At 40.8% G+C, this 22,823-nt stretch overlaps 1 protein-coding gene across 5 annotated transcripts in view; it reads left to right on the forward strand.

Moving 5' to 3' along the window:
* SLC66A2 (solute carrier family 66 member 2) overlaps nt 1–17,204 on the forward strand; it is an 86,648-nt gene extending 69,444 nt beyond the window's left edge. For all 5 annotated transcript variants that reach the window (XM_042465505.1, XM_042465506.1, XM_042465504.1 and 2 more), the window contains one exon: nt 13,670–17,204. In XM_042465505.1, coding sequence (XP_042321439.1) covers nt 13,670–13,877 — 208 coding nt within the window. In that variant the 3' untranslated portion in view covers nt 13,878–17,204. The remainder of the gene's footprint in view (nt 1–13,669) is intronic.
* Nucleotides 17,205–22,823: the final 5,619 nt, after the last annotated feature.

The raw sequence follows: 22,823 nt of genomic DNA on the forward strand, positions 1-22,823 counted from the left end.
GAAGCATTGAAAGATGATGGTCCATAGACACCAAAAAGTGTTGTAATTTTAAATATTTCAATAGTGCACCCATAGGTAGCTGACAAGTAGACAAGTTGAAAATGGGAAGAAATTTTGATCTGGACCTATCAATTAATCTAAAATGTAAATTCCACAGACAGTCAACTTCTTCCATTAAAAGAACTGACTCTGATGTTCAATTTAGAATTATCCCACAGAGTTAGTTGAGCATGGCCATATGGGTCAAATTGCAGTTGACAAGAAATCGTAACAGCAAGTCACCCTGGGTAAATGTAGCATTTATATGGTGCAAGTCATAGCTCTGATATGACAGTGAAGAAAAGAAGTGTGGCAGTATCTTTAAAATCAGGGCTAATATGCCTAAGTTGTGACAGTGAAAAAGTGACATAACTGGTGTGTTGTATAGATTGTGCAGCGTAACCGTCTACTAGGCAAGGCAAGTGAGTCAGGACATGGCAGTATTTGATGCTATACTTTCTTGACCCAAATGACACTTTGCTAATTGCATGACCTTTTGGACAGTTATCCCCTTAAAAACTTATTATTTGTAGTTATGTTGTAACATATAGTATGAAACATTTTAGTGTTTACTTTACTTTAAAAAAATGTTAGGGAGCATTGTCAACAGGAAATTCATGCATAAACAAAGTGGGAAAAGAAAAGAGGGGATTAGATACACTCACTTTCATGGAGATCAGGAGAAAAGGGGCATATGAGGGGGCAATGAGCCCTTAAATAGCCTTCTCCCTCACCCTCTTTAAGTAACTATGGGCCAAGCAGAGCACTCTGGTCTCTTCTCCTGGAGGCCAACAAGACGCTCCCTCCCCTGCAGCGATGGTTGCCATGTGGCTTGGGGACTGAATCCTGCTGCAACCTATGTCACACCAACAAATAACCCCTGAATGTACCTTGAATGCCCATAAATATGCCTGTAATACTGAGGCAGGAAAATACCTAGGAGTGACTCAGAACAGCAAGAACTGGGATATTAAAGGGTATGACCAGCACAGGTTGTCAGTTTGGAAGATCCTTCACAGTTGTAGAACTAATTGTATGTGTTTTAGATTTTATGTTAACAAGTTAACTTGTGTTTCTGTCTGCATGGCGTCCTGATATAAATACTCTGGTGCGCGCAGAGGTCATAGGAAGGGCTGCCCAATATATTTCAGTATAGGAAATTTGCTTTGTCTTTGTCTATAGTCTTTGTACATATAACGGTTGAAACCAGGATCTGTCATATGATGATGGAAGGATTTTGTTCATAGAACTTGATTTTTTGTGATCCTTCTGCATCACATCTCATCACACCCAACAGGGTTCTTCAGTTCTATGTGCAATTTTTTCCATGGTCAGGAGAGCTGCCACATTCTGTAATTGAGTTGACTTGTACAGACTGAAATCTATCTTATCACAGTTCCCAGTCTTACATATATATTAATGAAGTAGTAGATTCCTGTGGGGGAAGGAACAGTCTTGATAATACTGTATTCCATGGGATGTAGAACATCCTGAGAGTAACTGAGTAGTATAAAATCAAAGAAATATAACAATAAATATGTAAATATAAAATAATTTATGTTGGGAAGGAGTGGCTCACAACGCATTGCTGAGTGATGCAATGGTCTGTGGCAAACCTCCATATTTTTATCTCGCTCAGAAATGCCACCTAGAGCATCTACTTGCATCTAGTTGGCAGCCTGCAGGAAGCCTATATAAACATGCATCCTGATTTAAAATAACTGATTAAACATCCAGAATGTAAGCTCCTTTGCACAATACCTTGTCGAATTGAAAATGGTCAGCTATGTTATCATTCAAGTGGAATGTCATTAAGAAAGTGGATCCAGCCACTAATTAATATTTCAGTTTACTGGCTGGACCACTGATATCAGATTTCACAGTCTCAGACAAAACAGTTTGCACCAAGGCAGTGGTTCCCAACCTTCCTAAAGCTGCGACCCTTTAATACAGTTCCTTATGTTGTGATGACCCCTAACCATAAAAGGAGCAGTGTCTCGGTTCCTAAGACCAACAGAAATATGTGTTTTTTAATGGTCTTAGGCGACCCCTGTGAAAGGGTCGTTTGACGCCCAAAGGGGTCGCGACCCACAGGTTGAGAACTGCTGCACTAAGGGCTGGGCTAATGTTAAATTATCATAAAAGTATGATGCTTCTTTTGTTCCTTGTCTTCCTAGCTACATTTAATCTGAACGTGAACATACTCTCTCAAGCCATCCTCTCTGACAGAAACTCTTATTTATTATGAATCAAAGATTCTACTTAAGTAGATAACATGTGACTAGCTGAGTTAGATTGTATGCAGAATTTGCTGATATTGTCTGGAATTCTCTGTGAGTGAATGTTGCCTTCCCTTGCCTACCCCAAATAAATACTGTATTTTCTGGCGTATAAGACTACTTTTTAACCCAGGAAAATCTTCTCAAAAGTCAGGGGTCGTCTTATATGCTGGGTGTCGTCTTATAGGGTGGGTGCTGAAACTTCTGAGCCAGACTGGAGAATCTGCAGTCGCTGCATATGGTGGAGGGAGCTCAAAAACGGCTGCAGCCGCATCCCTGCCATATGTGGTGACCATATGAAAGCAGCAAGGGAGGTGCTGTACAAGTACAGTAGAAAAAAACCCACTCACCAGGATCACGTGGAAGGTCACGTGGAAAGAAGTGACTTAACGCGGTCCTGATGACGATGTGAGGGGGCACCTCACCAGGAAAGTGTTAAGTGAAGGGTGGAGCAAGCTGCAGGCGTCCGGGACGCCCAGGGTACGGAAAAAAGAGCTGTGTTTGTGCTACCGCTCTGATAGTCTTGGAGACAAGGAAGGCTGGCCAGGCAGGGAGAGCTGACCAATCCAAGCAGGCTTTGTATACAACAAGTTTTCCTGCTAAGTACTGTACCTGCATGTCATATTTGAATTAAAATTACCATATTGAAATAAAATCTGATGTTTTTTTAAAAAAAATATTTGGTGTGCGTTGGAAGAGGGGTAGTCTTATATGGTGCGTATATCCCAAACTCTGTATTTTAACTGGCAAAGTTGGGGGTCGTCTTATACGCCAGAAAATATGGCACATTTTTGTAGTTGAGGTATCTGTTCACTGCTGTTCTCTGTAAAAAAAATTCCTATATGCAGAACTGAAGAGTTGAAAACTTACTGCTTGTGTACTTATGATATTCCACAAAATTTTATTGAGTACTATGTTCTTTGAGATTTAGTCAAGTCAGATCCAAAGGAAGTTCCTTTTATTTATTAATTTTTCCTTCAGGTAGGTTGAAGGGAAAGGCCCTTGTCAAAAAGGGCTTAGAACTTCCTAGCTGTGCATAGCATGGTGGGAAATTAGCTTGTTTTGTCTTGTTGATGTGTGTGCCTTCAAGTCATTTTTGATGGCAAACCTGTTACAGGATTTTCTACGCAGAATTTGTTCCAAAGTTGTTTGCCTTCCTTTGAGGCTGAGAGCATGTGACTTGCCCGGGGCCACCCAGTGGGTGTCCTTGTACAACACTGAATAAATAACACTCAAACTGCTGATTTTGGCTCTTGAATTAGCTTGTGATGGCAGCCTATCGATAATTCTTCTTTGAAGAACACATGTTTAAAAAAGGAGGAAGTGCCCAACAATAAGAAAAGTCCTCCTCTCAAATTCATAACATGGATATTGGCCAATAAGTGCCTGTGACACTTGTCTGCTAGCTGAATGGGGCCATTTTCCATTGTTACAATATTGTAGTGAATTATTAGATTGTGTGGTAACTGTACAGTTTTAAATACTTTCTTGAGAAGAAGTTTGGATTCCTTGCAGCTGTTGGGTATGTATTTTCCACCTCTGAAAAAGCTGTCTAGAAATTCTTTTTCTAGAAAAGAAATTCTTGAATTCTAAAAAGAAAATTCCTCTTTCCTGAGTGCCTTAATATGGTGCACTTGGCAATTGCTACACAAAGGTAGCTTGAATCCTTTTAATATCTTTAAAAAATGCTTGACTAAGAAAGTGTCTGCCATGTGTTCCTCTGATACATGATGACAATCATGTAATAAATACTCGGCTTGTCATATTTTCAATTTAGATGTAATTGCTACTGGAAACTCCCTTGTTTGTTGTAAATGGAGCCTTCTGTACATAACTGGATTGCTGCATTTGCATACCATAGTTTAAACTAGCAATTTTATAAGGCTCAGCCATAAGAAAGGCACATGTATTAGGGAGGCGTGTTGTCACTGGATACCACAGTAGTGAATTACATCTCTGGGAACTGCTATTTTTGTTGCTTGAGCCTCTGGCAATAACATTTCTTTCAAAGCAGCTCCTGCTTCCTTAGTTCCCTCAGGCATATGTGTTGTTGCAATACCCAATGTTACTCTTGCACCTTTGCTAGTTAACCAGAAATGTTGCAGCATGGTTCACTACACACTTGATTTCTATTCAGCACTGCTTTGATGTGTGTGTGTTTGTGGCTTTTTTTTTTTGAACAGCCATGATTTTAATGTTGGATCCCTTGATATCTTATGGCCACTTGAATACAAGCTCTTGTGAAACCTGCAGGAAAATTATTCATCCATTCATTCTGTAATCACAAATAATAAATTCTGTAAGAAGAGTCTTCTACAATGACGTAAAGGAGGGGACTTGCAGGCTTTAGGATTTACACTTCCCTCCTAGAATTCACTGGGGGGCCCATACTGCCACCACTGCAATTTGGCAGAGACCACCATTTTGTCACAGCATGGTTGCAGCAGTTTGGCAGTGATGTATTCAGATCTATTACTCCAAGCCTCAAATCACGTCTCAAGTCTCTACTTGAGGAACCAGCTTGACACAGAAAAAAAAGGAAGGTGGGATGCATTTCTTGGAGGGGAACAGCAAACGAATTAAGCAACGGGCTTGGGGTGGTGTAAGGTCTGCTCGACAGCCTTTCTCCTGCTGCATATTGGAGGAGCCTTCTAAAGCAGCACGCAGAGGCTGCCAAGTAGCTCAAGCCAGAAAGCTACTGGTGAGGGAAAATAAGAGTATGGAAAAATAATTTTGATTGAATTCTGAGAAAAGGACATAACCTGTAAACCAAAGCAGAGAAGGAAGGGATGAAAACAGTTTCTCACTCTGTCACCAAAGCCCTACCTCAGCAAACCCTCCTGTGCCCCCTTTCCTCTTCCTCTTCTGCAGATCCCTCCACTCTCCCTCATCCCCCTCACTAGGTGAAGCTGGCTGGTCTCATCATAGACGGGGAAACTGAGGTTGCTCTTGATGGCCAGAGTGGGCAGGCCCACCAACATGTTTTGCAGGAACTACTCCAAGGCTTGGTTTTTTTTCTATGTGGCTGGGGCAGAGGCGAAGATGAGAGCAGCACCGAGTCCATGGTGTTTCTTTCCTCCTCCGAGAGGAACTGCTTGGCCACTACTGCAACCACCACCACCACCTTAGAGCCTTTCCCCTTCCTCGACTCAAGAAGGGGATGTTTTCTGTGGCAGTGTTCCCACCTCCTTCTCTTGCAAGACACTGAAAGAGAGAGGCTCCTCATATTGGGAAGGGTCTTTCTGGCTCTTTCCATTTTTTTCACTACTGGGGGCAAGCCTTGCTTGCTGCTGAGAGTGAATGACTCCAGGAAGTTGGTCACTAAAAATATACAAGTCACAAGTCCAGTCAGTGCATCATTTATTGCCAAGTCAAGTCAGTTAAGTGACTTGAGTCCAAATCAATTAACTTGAGTCTACATCCCTGCAGTTTAGTGACAATGATGATGGCTCTCTCTGGTTTGGGAGGGTGCCAGAGCACTCTGTGCATCATAGCTCTCTGCCAGTGTGCACAGCAGAGAACCACCTTCCTTTGCAGAAAGCAAAGAGGAAAAGATGGGCATTTCCCCCCCCCCCAGTGCAAGCACTATGACCAATTGAGCAGTAGTTTTTTGGGAGGGCAGCAGGGGCTGCAAAATGGCTATATGTTGCCCATCCTAGGATTAGTCTGTTGCCCAAATCTATTACTGTGTGTACTGTTCATGAAAATAAGAAGCTTTGACGCACACTTTTTTTCATACCTTTTCCTGTGTGTATGTCTGTCTGTCTGTCCACAGAAATGTCACTCTTTACATCTGATGAAATGGACTGTGTCCATGAAAGTTTGTGATATACCAACTTCCAGAGCCTTTCAGAGCAGTCCGGCCAGAGAGAGGAGAAGGAGAGGAGCTGCTTGGCAGCCATTTTGAGACCGTGTGCTTGAGACCGTGTGCTCATTGCTGAAGGGGTGGAGCTTCTGTGAGTCACATCTGTGAGTCACAAGGGGGCGGAGCTAGCCGGACTTGGATTCCAGAACTCTGGAAGGCTCTGGAAGTTGGTATATAAAGCTAGTCTGCTAGAGGTGTGTTGTCTTCCAGGTGCAAAGATCCGTGATGTGACAGAGAGGCTGACAAGACTGGTCAAGCCTACTGACAAATACCCCTTCCTTTTGGTCCACGTGGGAACTAATGATACTGCAAGACACAGCCTTCAGAACATCAAAAGGGATTACGAGGCGCTTGGTAGGAAGCTGAAAGGAATGGATGTACAGGTTGTCATCTCGTCTCTTCTGCCAGTTGAAGGGCATGGTCCAGGAAGGGAGAGGAAAATAGCGGATGTGAACAACTGGCTTCGCAGATGGTGCCGCCGAGAAGGATTTGGATTCTTCGATCATGGGCTGCGGTTCCACGAGGAGGGACTTCTTGCAACAGACGGGTTGCATCTCACGCCAGTTGGAAGAAATGTTTTTGCCAACAGTCTCAAGAACTTGATCAGGAGGGCTTTAAACTGAGTTCCGAGGGGAAGGGAGACAATATTAAGGAAGGCAAAAGGGATGGCGAAAATAGTCAAACTGACATAGAGGAAACAAGAAAAAAAGTGCAAGGACCCAACAGTGGGAGGCAAAAAAACTTGCACAGGCAGCAAGTAAAAGGGAACTATGGTCTGCGATGTCTCTACACTAATGCACAGAGCATGGGAAATAAGCAAGATGAACTCGAACTCCTAGTACAACAAAGCAAATATGATATAATAGGCATCACTGAAACCTGGTGGGATGAGTCTCATGATTGGAATGTGGAAATAGAGGGGTATAACCTTTTAAAGAGAAATAGGCCAAACAAGAAAGGAGGAGGAATAGCACTATATGTCAGAGATATTTACACCAGTGAAGAGATCCAGGACATCAATCATGGAAGCCAGGTGGAGAGCATCTGGGTAAAAATTAAAGGGGAGGGAAACAACAAGGATGTTACGGTGGGAGTCTACTACAGACCCCCAAGTCAGACTGAGGAATTGGATGATATCTTTCTAGAACAGATGACCACACAGTCAGAAAAGAGAGATGTAGTAGTGATGGGCGACTTCAACTATCCTGATATTTGTTGGAAGTCAAACTCATCAAAATCCTCAAGGCCTAGCAAATTCCTCACTTGCCTGGAAGACAATTTCATGGTCCAAAAGGTGGAAGAGGCAACAAGGGGGTCAGCTATTTTAGATCTGATCCTAACCAACAAGGATGACTTGGTTAATCGGGTGCAAGTGGTGGGATCATTAGGTGGAAGTGACCATGTTCTCCTGGAGTTTGTAATACAGTGGAAAGGAGAAGCCAGGCATAGTCAGACACGCATCCTAGACTTTAGGAGAGCGGATTTCAGTAAACTTAGAGAAGTATTGAGGGCAATTCCATGGTCAGAAATACTAAAAGATAAAGGAGTTCAGGACGGATGGGACTTTCTCAAAAGGGAGATACTGAAGGCACAATTTCAAACAGTTCCAGTGAGAAAGAAAAACAGGAGGTGTCTCCAGAAACCAGGATGGATGACTAAGGAACTTTCAACCGAGCTAAGTTTGAAACGGAACATGTATAAGAAATGGAAAAGGGGGGAAATCACAAAAAAGGAATTCAAAGAAATAGCAGGCATGTGTAGGGGTAAAGTCAGAAAAGCTAAAGCACAGAATGAACTCAGGCTTGCTAGAGAGGTTAAGAACAATAAAAAGGGCTTTTTTGGATATGTCCGCAGCAAAAGGAAGAAGAAGGAAACGGTAGGGCCACTGCGTGGAGAAGATGGCAAAATGCTAACAGAAGACAGAGAAAAGGCAGAATTACTCAACACCTTCTTTGCCTCAGTCTTCTCAGAAAAGGCAAAGGGTGCTCAACCTGAGGATAATGGAGCAGAGGACAGGATAGGGGCATTTCAGTACAGAATAAGTAAAGAGATAGTAGAGGAACACCTTATTAATCTAAATGAATTTAAGTCTCCGGGACCAGATGAACTCCATCCAAGGGTATTAAAAGAACTGGCAAATGTAATATCGGAGCCATTGGCAATAATCTTTGAAAACTCCTGGAAAACAGGAGAGATCCCAGCAGACTGGCGGAGGGCAAACGTTGTCCCCATCTTCAAAAAGGGGAAAAAAAGAGGATCCCAACAATTATCGTCCAGTTAGTCTGACATCAGTACTAGGAAAGATTCTGGAGCAGATCATTAAACAGAGAGTCTGTGAACATCTAGAAGGCAATGCCATAATCACAAAAAGTCAACATGGGTTTCAGAGAAACAAGTCATGCCAGACAAATCTGATCTCTTTCTTTGATAAAATTACCAGCTTGGTAGATGAAGGGAATGCTGTGGATATAGTATATCTTGATTTCAGTAAGGCCTTTGACAAAGTTCCCCATGACATTCTTGCAAACAAGCTTGTAAAATGTGGGCTAGACAAAGGAACGGTTAAATGGATCTGTAATTGGTTGACCGGCCGAACCCAAAGAGTGCTCAACAATGGCTCCTTTTCATCCTGGAGAAAAGTGACCAGTGGGGTCCCACAGGGCTCTGTCCTGGGCCCAGTGCTATTCAACATCTTTATCAATGACCTGGATGACAGAATTGGAAGCATACTTATCAAATTTGCAGATGATACCAAATTAGGGGGAATAGCTAATACCCCAGAGGACAGGATCAAGATTCAAAATGACCTGAATAGACTAGAAAGCTGGGCCAAAGCTAACAAAATGAAATTCAACACGGAGAAATGTAAGGTATTGCACTTAGGGCGGAAAAATAAAATACACAGATATAGGATGGGTGACACCTGGCTGAATGAAACTACGTGTGAAAGGGATCTAGGAGTCCAAGTAGACCACAAGTTGAACATGAATGAACAGTGTGATGCAGCAGCTAAAAAGGCCAATGCTATTTTAGGCTGCATCAATAGAAGTATAGTGTCTAGATCAAGAGAAGTAATAGTGCCACTGTATTCTGCTCTGGTCAGGCCCCACCTAGAATATTGTGTCCAGTTCTGGGCGCCACAATTCAGAAAGGACATTGAGAAACTGGAGCGTGTCCAAAGGAGGGCGACAAAAATGGTGAAAGGTCTGGAAACCATGCCCTATGAGGAGCGACTTAGGGAGCTGGGGATGTTTAGCCTGGAGAAAAGAAGGTTAAGAGGTGATATGATCGCCCTGTTTAAATATTTGAAGGGATGTCATATTGAAGAGGGAGCAAGCTTGTTTTCTGCTGCTCCAGAGCACAGGACCCGGAACAATGGATGCAAGCTGCAGGAAAAGAGATTCCACCTGAACATTAGGAGGAACTTCCTGACAGTTAGGGCTGTTCGACAATGGAATGCACTCCCTCGGAGGGTGATAGAGTCTCCTTCCTTGGAGGTCTTTAAACAGAGGCTGGATGGCCATCTGTCAGGGATGCTTTGATTTGGATTTCCTGCATGGCAGGGGGTTGGACTGGATGGCCCTAGTGGTCTCTTCCAACTCTATGATTCTATGATTCTATGATAGACAGTTCTTCTTCCAAGTTAGTCATGATGCCTTTATGTCTTTGTATGCTGAAACACTGACACACCTATCTCTTTATACTTTAAGACAGGGGTGGGAAAATTAGGGCACATACACGTGATACAGCCAGTCCTGGGGCCCCATTGCAACTCCAGCCCTCCATTATTTAAACTGAAAAAAAGCTGTCCATAAGTCCTCTGGGGCTGTGGTGGCCACTTCTCTTCTGTTTTGAGAGGGGGATGCCTGTTCAAGGCTGGGGAGGAGGGACCTTTTTTCAAAGCTAGAAGTGATTTCTGGTCATTTCTTGTTTGGGATGGAAGGCTTCTCCTTGGTGTAAATCTAGGAGGTCTCCCAAGGGTGTGTGTGCTCTACTACTGGTTCCGTCCACTCGCCTTAGTAGCACTTTCATTGAGTGTGGCTATGTAGTGTGACCACTGGGTTTCTGAAACTGCCAGTACAATCCCATTTGTGTTCCTTGTGCATCTTGGCAATTTCCACTGATATTCTTTTTAAGTTAATTGGGGTCTTTTGAGTTGCAGTCTCCTTAACTTATATTCAGTTTGTTAAAATGCCTTCTGTATCGCTCATAAAATAATTACTGTTACATCTCTTCCCCCATTCCACAAATGGAGAGGAAAACTGTTCTGTAAAACAGCTGCTCAGAATAGGAAAAATAACCTTTGTGTAATGAAATCCTCCTTATCTGTCCATGTACTTGGCTTCTTTCTTGCTTCCAGGCAGATTGTGTGCTACATCCAACTTCCTGCCTATCTGGAGTTCCTTTCTGGGGTTTTCTCCCTATTCTTTCACTCAAAAATAAGAATAATTCTGTGCGGCTGCTGGACTTCACAGAAGGCAACATTTCTATTCAGCTTACACAAGTCTTCTGTGTAAAATTCTGAAATAACTGAATAGGGGGGAAAGAATGTTGTGCCTGCAAAGCTAGTCTGGCTTCCCTTGATATATGCAAAAGTTCCATTATTCTGAACTGGGTCTGAATTTGTGCAGTGAAGAGACAATAATATCATAAATGGGGACACACATGAAGCAGAAATTTCCAATGTCATTAATTGTACCAGATGAGTGCCTGCGATGGGAGGAGGCAGCCCTCTTTTTTCTTATCCCTCTAGCCAAAATGCACTTTATTAAATTGTGGCTGTCACAGCTGTGTTGCTTTTATCTTTTTTCTGTTTTAAGTGGACTTGAAATATAAAGGATTGATAAATGAGTATGTATGAGCTCAGCATTCAGGTATTTACTAAGAATTTAGGCAGTTACTAAAATGTTAACAAGCTTTATTTTTTTAAGGGATGAAATTGATGTGCAAAAGCTCAAGATGAGATTGATATGCAAAAGAAGAGGGGGGGGTTGGTACACAACATGCTTTAAGACAAGCTTTAAAAAGGTGGGAATATGTGGATAAGAAGAAAATCCTAAAGAATAAAGATACACAACTGAGCACCAAAGCTGGAATTCTCAAGCCATAGTATTCCCTCTCATGATATAGATGAGAGAGCTGGAGAGTGACGGAAGCTGATAAGAAGAAAACCAATTAATTTAAGATGTGGTGCTGGAGAAAAATGCTGAGGATACTGCAGATGGCAAAAAAAGATAAACAAATGGATCATTTAACCGATCAAGCCAGAAATCCCCCTTAAAGCCATGATGATGAAACAGAGGCTGTTGCACTTTGGCCACATCATGAGAAGAAAAGACAGTAATGTTAGAAAAGCTAAAGGATAGTAGAAAGAAAGGAAGATTGCACAGCAGATAGCTAGACTCAATCAGGGAGGTTACAAGCCTGAATATGCAAGACCCGAACAGAACAGTGGAAGATGGGAGGTCTTGAAAATGCCTCATACACAGGGTTGCCATGAGTTGAGGTCGACTCAAGGACTGTTAAAAACAACAATATTCCATTTCAAGTTCGGTTTGCCTTTATGATAGGCGTCTGTTATTTGGGATTAAATGCACAGCAAATATTACCCATACCGTGGGTTAATTTGCAGATGCTATTGATTATATATTTTAGACAGACGTAGAGTGGTTTGAAGCTAAATAAAGGATTAAATTCCTATAGAAATCATTGTGATTTAAATTATCATGACTGATGTATCCCTTTGATTTCAATCAGACCTGGGTTCACTTAACTCAGCCTGGATTGAGCCCATTAGTTGGGTTTTCAGCTACCATCACCGAGGAAGCAACATAGCAAGGTACCCTGAGTTGCAAATGAGAAAACTGCATTATCTATATTACATCAACACAGTCATCTTTCAGGATTGTTAATCTTCCAGAAGATATAAATTTAGGATTAAAATTATTTTGTGGCCTTGATCCAGTCTCATATAAAGTTAATGTGGAATTGTGATAATTATCTTTGCTATCTTCAAGCTCTGGGTTAAACATTGTGCCTGGGATACAATGAGGGTATTTCTATGCATTAAGGCCCATTGAATCCAGTTGAGCTTATTTCTCTGTTACTGTGGGATTGTGCTGCACATCTCTCATTCATATTTTGTAAATCTTTGTTGACCACAGTATAAACTTTGCCCCATCTAACAACTATCACTGCTTCCTTTTCTTCTCTCATTGATTGGACAAATAGTGTGCCTTGTCCCTATTGTGTCACACACATCGTTGCACCTGATTAATTGTAAAATAAGACCTGAAATGCTTGTTGCTTTCAATTATATTTCATACATGCTGCATGATATCTCTTAGGTTATTATGACAATGAACTCCAAAGCTTTTACTGAGCATTGCTTATCATTCCATTAAAACACTGTCTATTTATAATGCATTAAGACAGTTAGAGGCACTTAAAACAGGCAATGTTTTTAACTCTCACTACTGAGAGAGCATTAGTGAAAACATTTTTTAAAAAAAAATATAGAAGCTATCTCAGGCTCCCTCTCTTTATTCTTGTACTGAAGAAGAGAAGAAAATCAAAATATTAATTGTATTTTAGGCTCATGTTTGTAATTTATGTTAAGTGATGAAATAGATTGGGGTGGGCAACTGTGAAAAGCTAAAGGACCACATGAGCCCCTCAGGAGAACTGGGAGGGCTATTCCATTGCTACACATGGTCTTAAAAGGGGAGGGGGGGAATCTGTGTGGATCTGGTAGGCATTCTCACCATGTCTTTGGATCTTCCTGGGTCATTTTAGGCCCAGGAGATACTTTTTTAACACTAGGAAGTGAACAGAATTCACTTCTTGTTTCAAAAAGATGTTTTCTGGGCAAAAATTGGCCTGGAGACCCAAAACAAGCCCACAGGATATTTTGAGGGCAAGAAAGTTTTCTTTTTGAAAACTTGCAAACTATTTTTGGGGGGTTGGGGGGTAATACATTTTTTCCTGATCCCCAGAGGGGACCGTTGCATGTGTGGGAAATGCCCTCCACAATCCCAAGCTGTCATTTGTGGACATTGTGATGCATTTTTAAAATCTCCTGGGTGGGACACATTTGGCCCCTTGTCCACACTTTTCCTGCCTCTGAAATGGTTGAACAAAGTGCATCTACTTCTTTTAGTAAATTATTTATATAGTTGGAGTAACTGGTTAATATCTTTGTGTATATGCAATCTGATTGTCCGATGGGCTCGGACAAATTATTATTGTTATTGTGTGCCCTCAAGTTTGACTTATGACAACCATAAGGCATACTTGTCACAGGGTGTATCAGACGAGAAATGTTAGTGATCAGTATTACTTAATTTTGGTTCCCTTTCCACTCTGCCAACATTGATTCTTAACTCAATAGGATCAATACTGCAGTTTTCTGATATAGCTGTTTCTTTTCTCATTTTTCCATTTCCACCCCTGTTTAAAGATATCCTTCTTTTCTTTTCCTTTTAAGTGTTAAGATGGTGCTGATGTGGACCAGCGGTGACACCTTCAAGACTGTGTACTTCCTTCTGAACCAGGCTCCCTTCCAATTCTCTATCTGTGGACTTCTTCAGGTCTTTGTGGATATGGCCATTCTGTTGCAGGTTTACTTCTACAGCTGTTACCCACAGAAGCCAATCTCACACATGACACATCCAGCCAGTACAAAGGCACTTTAAAGCACAAAGTGGAGGCAGCTATAAGTCCAAATGTTTGGAGCCAGGCTTGCAACTTCACTTCTTCTAACAGAGGCATTTCTGATACGTTGGAAATACATGGAAACCTATAAGGGTACCATAGCTGGCATTGCTTTTAATTATTTACTTTCCTTGGGTTGCATACTCATTGACATGGATTTTCATATTTAGGACTCTCATCCCCTACTTTTTCACTATGTTTGGATATATCTGAATTTGATTCACTTTATATTTGTGCATGTGTATGCATCACAAGGGCTGGATATTGCTGTTTTCAATGCTGTTTTTTAAAAAGCTCAGTCACAAGAACCAGAGTATTTTGTCTGAAGCTTTAACTATTTATATAAAATATGTACATGAGTAGTTTTGGAATGTGTTATATTTCAGATATGACTGATGAAGGCAATATATTCACCATAAGTGAAAATGCAAGATCATTTTTTTTAAATGATAGGTATGGTTGATCAAGGGGGGGGGATGCTGAAATTAGGGAAGAGAGGGGTTTGTAAATGATGTAAAGAAATGTATTTTGTTCAGCGTAAATGTATTATTAACATATATACCTGCACACTGCTGGACCAGTGTGGTCAATGAATATATATTAAAATGAGTAATGCTTATAATGTGTAATGCTCTGGTCAGTGGAAAAATACAAATCAGAAGTTAACATCTGGTTAACTGGTATTAAGACAGCTAGAAAGGAAGAAGTCTAATATCTAGTGTAGTAGCTGTCTTGTTCAAACAGCTCTGCTCATTAGAGGGCTGAGGAGGAATGTAAGGAGCAGAAAAATCCTGTAGAGGCATTGTTAAAAGAACCAGTGATGGATTTATGACAACAGTGATGTGAAAGTGGTAAAACCAGAAAGTGTGTAACCTGGGACTCATCAATATGTTTTATGTCTGTATACTTCTTGGATGGAAAACCCAGTAAAGTTGATTAGCTGTGTGTTTCCCATTGTGGACACAGTAAAATGTCTTGGCAGATAGGGGCTTTAGCAGTACTAACCAATGGACCATCAGTACAACTACAAATTCAGCTAAAGGAAAGTATGTGGGTAGATTTTTCTCAAAAAATGTAATGGTACATAAAGCTAGGAAAGGCCCATTATGTGAAAGATGAGCAGTAGCCTAGCAGAGGCCTACAAAGTTAGCTTCTTTACTAAGAGAAAAGCTGAAAGTGTATTTTTTCTGAGTATTATTTAATGCCAAATGAAGCCATTTTGTGTTCTGGGGAAAATGTTTGCTGTAGCCAAATACTGGAGAGGAAGAGAAGCATAACTGTAAGCCCACTGAAGTACCACAGCTTGCTTAATTTTAAAAAGTACCATAGGCAATGGCTGTGATGGTGAAAGAATGAAAAAGTGGGTGGTGATCTATATTATCTCTGTGCAGTATAGATGAGAGATAAGGCAAATCTGTAAGTAAAATGTTTTTGTCACTTTCAGACTTACATACATCGTTTCCGGAGAACTTGATCTGGAATTAAATTCAAGAACAGCTTGAATTGTTCCATTTTTCAAGCTCCTTGCTTTTGGACAGTTGCTAAAAGAAATGCTTGCTTTGACCCCCATGACGTGAACATACAATCGTGCTGTGCTTCAGGAACTGTTATGTTTCCTCAAAAGAAATCTGTGGTAGCTCAGAAACTTAGATTCTTCATTGTTTAATGTATTTTTTTCACTATAAATCCTGCATGGGGATGACATTTCAGATCAGCAGCAGACACCCTGTTAAATTGTGCTACTTCCCTAAACTGTTCCAAAGAATAAATTACTTTGTGTGCCTGAAAATGTGATCCACAAAACCTGTTTCAGCTGGGCATTCTCTGTGCTTGGTGCATTTGGATGTGCCAAATCTCCTTTGTCCGTAAGAGACAATTTCATCATGGTAAGAAAGTGAAATCCTATCAAGCATTTTAGTTTAATTTTTATGAAGTTGTCATTTGTCTTCTGTGTCTGTACATTTGGCTTTCCAAATTCTTCATCTGTTAAGTACAGAGAAACCTCAAAACTGGCTGGGTTTTCCCTTCTACGAGTGAAACCTTCCATGTCTGGCAGCTTGAAAGTGCAGGAAATCAGCCCATCTATTACAACCAGTAAAAGGTTAGGCTACTTCCATTGTACAGAAGCTTGTAGTAGATTTCTTCGTAGCATATAAGAAAAACCTCAGGAAAGCTGCTTTTATTAAAAACTTGGTGTGAAGTGCTATGGTTGACCTCAGACTTTACGCTATTGATTGGCTCCCCTGCTTATTCACTTATGCCTGAAGTGACCTTACCAAGCTGATTTTATGTGGCATGGCAGAATATGAATGTTTAATTGCTCTCCTTTTCACAAATGTTCTGGCTGTGTTTGAACATCTGGGCATTTGTCTTTTAAATTATAAATTTCCATAATTGTTATATTTCCCTGGTATGCTGCTGCATTTAGGATTGTATTTCTGCTTGTATAACAGGATATCTTATAACTTGCTATGCTGGATTTTATTTTTGTATTGGGCACTCCCCCCAATTATTTGAAAAAGGTTCAGGATTAAGCTGAATGCATTCGTTTAGCCTGTACGTATCTCACATGTCTTCTTGTACAAGTATCATTGAAAGTAAAATTTGTACTGTTTTCCTTTTTCTGGAGTGCCATCTATACATTCCCTTCTGAAGAGAGTATTCCAGAAAGTAATCTCTGAACATGATACTAGAGGTGGCAAAAGCTGTAGGAAAATTCAGTAGACTTGTGTGTAAAAGTACTACTTTTACTTCTGACATTTTAAAAAAGCAGGAGTACATATTTGTGAACTTTGTTGAATTTCAAATTACAAGGCATTTAGGGGAAGAATCAAGTACTGTTTTAAGATTTACACCATTTATCATATCTTGACCAACATCAACTGATCCCAGTGGGATCACAGCTACCAACTGCCTGGGTGGGGAGACCAATCATCTGCAGATTTCCTTTGGGATCCCAGCACAGTGCTTTGTTATGTGAAAAGCTCCTGTGACCTCTGCCCACATGGATGCATCATCTAAAACATTCTCTCAGCCACAGGGGAGCTGCTCATATATATGCAGCTCCCACACATCTGGGAGAACATCAAAAGAGCACCTCAGTTATTAAGACCCATGTCCTTTAATACATTGCAAATATTTTTCCATAGAGAGAAATCTTTAAATGGTGATCACACCAGAGTTGGGATGTAAGTAAATTTTAAATGTACCTCTTTACTGAATGTATGGAATATTTCAAGAGCACTCATTTTGATTATCAGTTGCATTGTTTCATTTAAAAAAAAATAAACCAGTTATGTACACATTTACTCTTGCTGTTGCTCTTTTCAAATGTAAGATGGGGAGGAAGTGCCTTTTGTTTGGAGCTTCATTTAATATGTCAGTAGAAATCATAATTTGTGTTACCATCCCACAGAGTTGTAGGCAAGGGAACAGATGTATGTGATGGAGTGTGAAAAGACACTTGCACATACATATGAACACACATCAGAACTGCCAGAAGTCACTGGAGTTTATCAGACAAGGGAAATTGAATAATCCAAAGGCAATCTGAATGCAATCATGGGGTTTAACGTTATTGCATGATAACCCACTACACGCACATTCGGGCAATGGGAAGTCAGTCTGAACGCAATCATGTGGTTTCACATTATTGCGTGATAGACTGCCACATGCAAATTCGGGCAATGACATGTTATTTTAGGGCAACGGGAAGCCAGTTTGAATGCAATGCACATTCACGTAATTGCACTAAACTAGCAACTTTAAGTGAATGCGTTCTGGCCCCACTTTCTTTTCATTTGAATTTAAGAGAAATTCCTCCCGTTTGATAAACTCCACTTTCTGATTTCCTAATGTGGGAGATGTGCTGGGTGCTTTTTATTGGAGCTTTATTTTTATTGTTTAAAGACTTTATTGAATGTCAGACTGCCAGGTGATGTCGAGCAGATATTCCTAACTATCAGAGTTGACCTTGAACCAGTAGTGCTGGTTATTTGTCATAATAAATGGAAATGAAATGAAATTAAACTCTGCACCAGTTTAAGAGAGGTATGCAGTTCTTTAGTAAGTGTGTTGACTTAGCAGTTGAAGGAAAGAAAGTATTAATACTGTCCCTTATGTCTCCAGTTGATCTTCTCATGTGGAGAGCAACGAGCCTGAACAGCAGAGCTCGACATATAGCAAAAGCTCTTTTGTTCAGGCTTATCACGCCCACATGAGAACAACAGAACTAGAAATGGAAAAGGTAAGACTAAAGTGTTTTTATCTTTCCATGTTGATTCAGCATACTTACTGAACACCTAAATAGGGTTGATAGCATTCTCATATTCTAAACAACATCTCCTTTGCATTCTAATACACTCCTTTGCAAACAGACCATCAGAACTGCTGTTTCATTGTTTAATGGGTGTTTTGTCAATGAAGCCAACTGACTTGTGTGGGCATCGGTTTTCTAGTGAAGCATCACTGAGTAAGCCTGTGCCACAAAACATGATTCAGACTCACCAGCTGTGAGCCTACATTTTGGGTTGCATAACTTAAATCTCGGCACACAGTTATGCATAGGTTGTGCTACACAGCCCTGTGTGTTGGATGACATATTTACACAACCAAGTGTACCTCCACATCCATAGCGGCATCACATGTGGAAATACTGCTTCCACAACCCTGAACCAAATAGACATATTTTACATTGCATTAAAACATCTAAATGGTAGGGGAACATATGAAGCCTATATAAGACATCAACAGGATTCTGGCCTCCCTGTTCACTGATCCACACCTATAGATGGTAGTTTAGAATCTAGACCAAATGGGAATCAGGTAATGTTGGACTACAACTCTCAGCCTGACTCATCATTGGTTGTACTCGCTAGGGGGGGTAATGAGAGTTGCAGTGTAACCACACCTTGAGGGTCACCCAATTCCCATCTCTGGTTGGGATGAATCTTTGAGCTACTTCAGCAGGCCTGTTCTTATTTTTTTCCCAAGGCAGCTGCAGCTCTATAATACTGCACTCATTTTTGGGTATAAATAAAGAGGGTTATATATTTATGCAAATAAATATTGGGGTTAAATCCAATGTTAGTCCTATCTAGTTTGACTAACAAGTTTCACTCATTTCAATCGACCTATTCTAAATAGGACTACACTGAATTTAATCCATACTTCACGATTGTGTTCAGGACCATTAATCCAAAAGAAAGATATACATGAGGCCTATTGAAATCAATGAGTCTTTGACATTCCTTATTTTCTGGAGATTGGAATCTTGTATTAGGAACACTTCTGAGGTTTTTATTTTTAATGCTGTCTTTTCTACAGGAAAATCAGCAGATGTTTTGATTTTAGTATAAAATCTTCACTTATATCTAATATATGAATATACATTTTCCTTTGAAAGGAGAAGAAGACTTCTGCCACACTACATGGAGCATATCTCCAGCAGTTCTAAGCCTAGTTTCATTTGTTAAATCCTTCTCTCCGGCCAAGGACTAGAATCCCTTTAGAGCTTCTGGCAAATTCAGTTGATGCTGCAGTTTGAAGTGTGAGCCAATCCTATATCCTAAGTATGATGCCATGCTCTCCACAAAGTTGGTAAGCTGAGGATTCAAATGGCCCAGTACAAAATGAGTTTGCAAAGCAGCATGGCTGGCTGTTTTGCTTCCCTTGATTTTCAACAGTGTTGTTTTAATCCAGCCAACATGTTTTGGATATAAAACAGGGAAATGACATTTCTTTTATCTAGAACACTGAATGCAATGGAGACAGTGGTGTTTATACTACTTGCCATTATCTAAGCCTCCCCCTGGCACAGTAGTGCATGGATTAAGGTGGCAGCTGCTGTCATTATGCTACAAAAATTAAAATCTTTTATTAAATTCTTGCAACAGTAAGTATGTCATGGAAGAACAAAGACAAGCCTAACTATAACATTACTTGAACAGAGATGGGGAGTTATACCAAAATATAAAAACAAGGCAAATATCCCACTCCAGCACATTAATCTACCTTAACTGACCTTTAAGAAGTAATTGCATGTGTACATGTGGGTAGACTCATAGTAGCAAATTTGTTCTGGAAAACATTAAGAAATTGTGGGCTGTGGCAACAATAATGCCAAGCACTCCTGGGACCTTCCAGTTAGTGTCACTCCAAGTTATCAGAGAAGTATCTATCATGTCAAAAACTGAGAGGGAGTTGATAATATAATAGTTGATATCAATCGTAGCATACCGCTTTAGCACAAATATGTTTTGCGCAATGTCAGGTTCTCCTGTGCTGCTAAGAATGATCAGGGCCCCCATGTAGACTGAAAGTTGCCAGAACCTCAAAAAATACTGAGCCAGAATCATCTTGGAGTGTTAGATTAGCATAACTCCTAGTTATATCAGTAGTTGCATTATTTCATTATTTTCATTTAGAGTATCTGATACCCACTTACACAAGATGTTTCTCCTTTCACCCATACCACAAACCATGCATGAACACAGCTCCATTCCCCTTCCCATGATCAGAATGTTCCTGGAATAGTTTCTGGAATTGCTGGGAAGTCACCAGCCACACATTACATTTGATCTGCCAGCATTTAACATGATTTCAGGTAATATCTGGAACTATCATTACTGTCAAACACTAGAGGATAAGACCATCATAAATGAGACTCACGGCTGTTCATACTGGAGAATCTAGTAGTGTAGTTGTTAGGGTGTTGCCCTGGGTCTTGAGAGATCCAAGTTTAAGGCACCACTGAGGCACGAAACTCAAAGGTGATTGAGAGGCAGTTGCTTCCCAACTTCAGACAGTCTTTGGTGATAAGCATTACCTAGTCCCATTTCAAACCTGCTTTGGAGCAAAATTCAGAGTTGAGACTGCTTTGGTCTCCTTAGTGGATGATCTTTGCTTGAGTATTGATGGAAGGAGATGGGAATGTGTCCCTGCCAGTGCTCTTGGACATTTCAGCAGCATTCCATACCTTCAACCATGGTATACTTCTGGAACTCCTGAGGGGTTTGAGAATTGGAGGAATGGTGCTTGTAGTTCTGGTCCTATTTCTCAGGTGGATTCCAGATGGTGGTGCATGAGAACAATCGCGCTTCAAACCCTCCCCCCCAACAACAACCCTATATGGCATACCACATAGTGCCATTCTAACTCAATGCTGTTCAACACCTACTGGGAAAGATCATCTGGAGGCATGAGGTGGGGTCCTATCAGTATGCTGATGATACCCAAATATATTTTTCCATGCTTTCAAAAACAGCTTCAGCTAAAGATAGTGTGTCTCTTCTGAACGAATGCCTGAATGAAGTAACAGATGAGGAAAAACAAACTGAACTTGAATCCAGACAAGACTTAATTTTCAAGGGTCCTAACCTGGGTTTGGAGGCATTTCAACCAGTACCGGATGGGGTTACATTTCCCTTGAAAGACTGGGTTCATAGGAGTGCTTCTGGATCTGTCACTCCAAATGATAATTCAGAGAGATGTGATTGACAGGAGTGTCTTATCAGCTTCAGTTGTTAAGCTAGCTGCATCCTTTCCTAGAGCTAGAGGATTGAAAGATGGGAGTGCACATGCTGGAAACTTCAGGTCTGAATTTCTGCAATGCACTGTACATTGGACTACCTCTGTACCAAGTTTGGAAACTTCAATTAGTTCAAAAGATAGCAGCCAGATTGGTTTCTGGTACATTCAGCCCCCCCCTCCCAATATCCACTGATTCTTTTATCCATGGATTCAAGTATCCACAGGTTGAAAATAATTTAAAAATAAATTTCAAAAAGCAAGCCTTGACTTTGCCATTTTATATAAGGGATTGGCATTTTACTCTGTCATTGTATTTAATGGGACTTGAGCATTCACAGATTTTGGTATCCACAGGGGCCCCGGAACCAAACCCTAGTGGATACCAAGAGCCCACCGTATATCTAGGAGCACTTATATCACACCAGTATTAAAATCACTCCACTGGTTGCCAATTAGTTTTTGGGCAAGGTACAAAGTGATAGTTTAAAGCCCTACATGGTTTGGGACCGGATTACCTAGGGGCTTGCCTCCTCCCATATAATTTGCCCCATATACTCAGGCCCTCTGGCTGACATTTATTGCAGGTCTAGGTTGGCAGCTGTCACCCAAAAGACTTTTTCTTCAGTTCCTAGACTGTGGAATCATAGAATTGGAAGAGACCACAAGGGCCAATCTACCAGAAGAGATTTGACAGCTGAATATACTGTCAGAATTTAAAACAGCATTAAAGACTAGACTCTTTAGCAGGCCTAACCAGATGATTTTTAAATTATCAATTTTAAAGTATGGACTGATTGTTTTGATAGTCTTATATGTTCTTTTAAACAGATATTATGTGTATTTTTAAACTGATGTTATGTGTTGTATTTTAATCTGTTGCTCATTGCCTCGATCTATCGTGAGGAGCAGGTAAGAAATCATCATCAACACCACCACGGCCATGGCCATGGCCAAGATCCTACAAGATCATGGACATAGTTACAGATACACAAATATACATTGTGTCTCGGCACAACTCTCCAAAGCTACCTTTAACAGCTGGTAATTGCACTGGACGACAGAAGTCTCTTCTGCTGGAGATTGGGGAACAACAGGATGATACTTCCAGCCCCTTCCCACAAGCAGTCTGCAGTGGGATGGGAAGCTGTGACAGGGAACTTATTTATGATTGTCACACCACAGATTGTTGGTGGGAAGGGGCTGGAAATGTCATCTTGTTGAGCCCCCGTCACCAGCAGAACTGACTCCCTTTTTTCAGAGCAGTTGCTGGATGTTAAGATAAATTTGTGGGAGCATTTGTGACAATGGTGCCATGATGATAAACATGAATACTGAACAGTTACTAATGTATAAATCCAGTTTACACATTTGTAACTGCTCAACAGGATACCAAGCCA

Source organism: Sceloporus undulatus, chromosome 4 (assembly GCF_019175285.1).
Source record: "Sceloporus undulatus isolate JIND9_A2432 ecotype Alabama chromosome 4, SceUnd_v1.1, whole genome shotgun sequence".
Classification (NCBI taxonomy): Eukaryota; Metazoa; Chordata; class Lepidosauria; order Squamata; family Phrynosomatidae; genus Sceloporus; species Sceloporus undulatus.